This window comes from Myotis brandtii, unplaced genomic scaffold (assembly GCF_000412655.1).
Source record: "Myotis brandtii unplaced genomic scaffold, ASM41265v1 scaffold207, whole genome shotgun sequence".
Lineage (NCBI taxonomy): Eukaryota > Metazoa > Chordata > Mammalia > Chiroptera > Vespertilionidae > Myotis > Myotis brandtii.
Window position 1 is genome coordinate 351533 of NW_005357736.1, and position 4179 is coordinate 355711.

Consider the following 4179-nt stretch of genomic DNA (forward strand, 5'->3'; position numbering starts at 1 on the left):
TATTATATGTAAGATCATTTTTCTTGAATAATTGGTGTTTACTGCATTAACATTATCAGATTTAAAATTGTCTTTCTTGAGATATTAATGTTTATTGCATCTACATTATTATATTTAAAATTGTTTTTCTTGATGAAATAAACACTGGGGAAAAAAGAAAGATGTCAATTTTTCTAAAAATAATAAAGAAACTATAGACTGGGAGAAAATATTTGTAAACCACACATCTAACAAAGCACTATCATCTAGAATAAAGGACTGTCAAAACTCAATAATACAAAAATAATCCAATTAGAAAATGGGCAAAATATATGAACAGACATTTCACCAAATAGGATATACAGAGAGCAAAGAACACATAAAAAGAGTTCAACATCTTCAGCTATTAGGGAAATACAAATTAAAAAGAGCTATCGCCCTAGCCGGTTTGGCTCGCTGGATAGAGCATCGGCCTGGGGACTGAAGGGTCCCAGGTTCGATTCCGGTCAAGGGCATGTACCTTGGTTGCGGGCACATCCCCTGTTTCTAACTCTCTATCCCTCTCCCTTCCTCTCTCTGTAAAAAAAATTAAAAAATATATTAAAAAAAAAGAGCTATCACTACACACTGGTCAGAACGGCTAAAATTAAAATAGTGAAAACACCAGATGCTGGTGAGGATGCAGAGAAATTGGATCACTCACACACTGCTGGTGGGAAAAAAATGGTACAACCCCAAAACAGTTCGGTAGTTTCTTTAAAAAACTAAACATGCAACTACCATATGATTCAGTAACTGTACTACTGGGCATTTATCCCAGAGAAATGAAGATTTATTTTCTCAGAAAAATCTCTATTTAAATGTTTATAACATCTTTATTCATAACAGCCCCAAACTGGAAACAACCCAGATGTCCTTCAATGGATAAAAAGTTAAACACATTGTGGCTCATCCACACCATGAACTCCTTAACAGGAATGAATTATTCATACATCAACAATAGGAATGAATCCCCAGAAAAGTATGCTAGTTTAAAAAGCCAATATGGGCTCAGGCAGTTTGGCTCAGTGGTTGAGCATCGACCTATGAACCAGGAAGTCTTTTTCCAGTCGGGACACATGCCTGGGTTGCAGACTCAATACCCAGTAGGGGAAGCAGGAGGCAGCCAATCAACGGTTCTCTCTCATCATTGATGTTTCCGTCTCTCTCTCCTTCTCCCTTCTTCTCTAAAGTCAATAAAATATATTAAAAAAGAAGAAAAAAGTTCACATACTATAAGATTCCATTTACATAACATTCTTGAAATTTCAGAATTACAGAAAGAGAGTACAGATTAATGGTTGCTGGAGTGGTTAAGGACTGGGGGGGGAGGAGTGGATATGGTTATAAGAGGCCTGTGGCAGGCTGGGAATATTCTGTGTTGTGACTGTATCAATGTCAATACCCTGGTTGTGATATTGTACCATAGTTTTAAGATGTTACCATTGTGAGAAAGCTGGGTAAAGGGCACATGGAATCTCTATGTATTATTTCTTTCCTTGTTTTTTCTTTGTAATATTTCTCACAACTGCACGTGAGTCTATTATATTATCTCAAAATAAAAAGCCTAATTTAAAAAATACACAAAATGGGATGACAGATGTAAACCAGGAAAAAGAACTTGCCACATAAGTGATTAATAATCTTAATCCCAAAGAAAAAAAAAATAACCTTAATCTGTCCAAAGCTTTTATAAATCAATTTAGAAAAAAGAAAAAAAAAGAGCAAGGAACACAAATAGGTTCTTCCCAAAGGAAAAATACAAGCAACTAATATTCATCAAAACAATCAGGTGCATGTGCAGAATCTTACTTACAGAGATCTTCGCTGTGGCATATAATCTGTCACACCCCCAGATAAGGGATTATTGACAGCCATATTGCAATGGCAGCCATATATGTAATGAAATCAGTTGCAGAAAATTATGCTTGAGAAAAATAATCACAGAAAAATAATATGGGATATCAAGGGGGAAAAGTTGATTATAAAACAACTGTAGTAGGTGATCCCAATTTTATTTCAAAAGATAACATTTCTTAATATACATGTTTACCAAAAAGACTAGCATTCACACAGAAGCGTAACCATGGTTACCTCAGTGGGATAGTATCATGGGTGATAAATAAGTGTTTTTTTCCTTTGTGCTTCTCTGCATTATCAAAATTTTCCAGCAAGAATTGTGTATTAGCCCTGGCTGGTTTGGCTCAGTGGATAGAGTGTCGGCCTGCGGACTGAAGGGTCCTGGGTTCGATTCTGGTCAAGGACACATGCCTGGGTTGCGGGCTCGATCCCCAGTGGGGGCTGTGCAGGAGGTGGCCGATCGATGATTCTCTCTCATCACTGATGTTTCTATCTCTCTCTCTCTCTTTCCCTTCCTCTCTGAAACTAATAAAAATAAAAACCAGTAAAAAAAAAGGTGAAGGGAGCCTGCCTGGTTTGGCTCAGCAGATAGAGCGTCAGCCTGCGGACTGAAGGGTCCTCAGTTTGATTCCAGTTAAGGGCACACGCCCGGGATGCGGGCTCGATCCCCAGTGGGGGGCATGCAGGAGGCAGCCGATCAATGATTCTCTCTTATCATTGATGTTTCTACCTCTCCCTCCCTCTCCCTTCCTCTCGGAAATCAATTAAAAAAAAAAAGGTGAAAGGACATAAACATCCACATATTGTATCTGAATAGAAAAGCTAGCCACCTCTCCCCATCCAGATCACAGTCTTACCTGTAACAAGCACTTGATCCGTTCTCCAGGGGTCATGATTCCCGTGGTGAATACGCCAGATAGCATCCCAGCTGCAAACAGCTGGGGGTAGCTGTATTGAAAACAAAACAGAGGCAAGTACCTGTGACTACCTGCCCAGGACAGAGACAATCCCAGCAGAGGATGACTTGGTAAGAAAAAATAAGTCCTTGGACTGGGCAGAAAGCCCAGCACAGATAAATCATATTTTGCACAAAAGCCAAGTTCCAGGTGTATTCTGATGTCAAATCTCCCAGGGCAGGGGCCTCAGGGTCAAGAGCCACGCGATGCCCACCAGTACGTGCAGCGGCCTCACCTGCAGGGAGAGAAGCTCTAGACACAGTTTCCTCCCCGGGGCTGCCACGCACAGTGACTATGGACAACTCCCCAGCTCTCTGGGCCCTGCTTTCCCGTCCATAAAACTCAGGGTTGCTGGGGGTGGGGAGGAGCCACTGATCAGGACCTGGGTCTCAGTCGGTCCCAGATCCGCTCCAATCTCACCTCCTCTGGAGCACCACGGGCCTGGAGGGCAGCTGTGGCCACCTCCACGGGCGGAGGGGCAGCCTGGTCAGTCCCAAGGAGTGAGCTCTAAGAGACTGAGAGGGTCAGACAGGGGTGGGACCTAGACAGGCATGGTGGGTCCTGTGGCCTCTGTGCAGGGAACAGGCCCCAGTGGCCAGCGATATGGCTCCTCACCCTGGCCCCACAGAATAAGCCACACAGAATGTTTGGAGGAGTCCTAGCATCTGAGCCCACAGCTGTCACGCCCCTTCTGGCATCTTTCCTTCTGGGATGAGCAACACCAGGCTGGTCTAGAGGGAATGGGACTTACAGCCTCAATGAACATCTCAACAGAGTCCCCACAATTTAGCAAATGTTGCTGAAGAACTTGACTTACTCGCCTAAGCCTCAGGCCGCACCTAACCCCAAGCCTCTGACAGCTGAGCCTCAGGCCAGTTCCAACCAAAGGGGGGGCGGTGTCTGTGAGTGCTGGCCCTTCCTGGGCGTCGACCCCAACCAGCTGAGCCTCAGGCCAGTTCCAACCAAAGGGGAGCCCGAGCCCTGAGGAACAGTCTCAACAGCCCGGTCTGTCCACACACTCGCCCCAGGCAGGGCCACGCATCCGCCTGGGCCATGCAAGCCCAGCACCCAGGCTGACTGCTGAACAGCCAAGAGACGTATTCATGGTCTCCTTCACGTCCCGTTCACACTGCTGTCCCCACGGGGAGACCTCTGAGCAAATACACGTCCCCTTATGAGGCCAGCGCGCTCCATTCTCCCAGGAAGCCCGGACCCTAGGCCGGGCTCACCCCCACCTCCTGGAACAGGGACTTTCCTGGGAATGGGTGTCTGTGTGCACAGGGCACCAAGTAGACACTCTGCCTGCCTCCCCGCTTCTGCCACCTCGGGGGGGGGGGGGGGGGGG

General features: G+C 45.3%; 1 protein-coding gene across 1 annotated transcript in view; it reads right to left on the reverse strand.

The window, feature by feature from the left end:
* Positions 1-4179, reverse strand: part of SLC25A20 (solute carrier family 25 (carnitine/acylcarnitine translocase), member 20) — an 18899-nt gene that overhangs the window by 5578 nt on the left and 9142 nt on the right. Inside the window, exon 4 of the mRNA XM_014538947.1 lies at positions 2736-2826. Within this exon, the coding sequence (XP_014394433.1) occupies positions 2736-2826 (91 nt within the window). The remainder of the gene's footprint in view (positions 1-2735; positions 2827-4179) is intronic.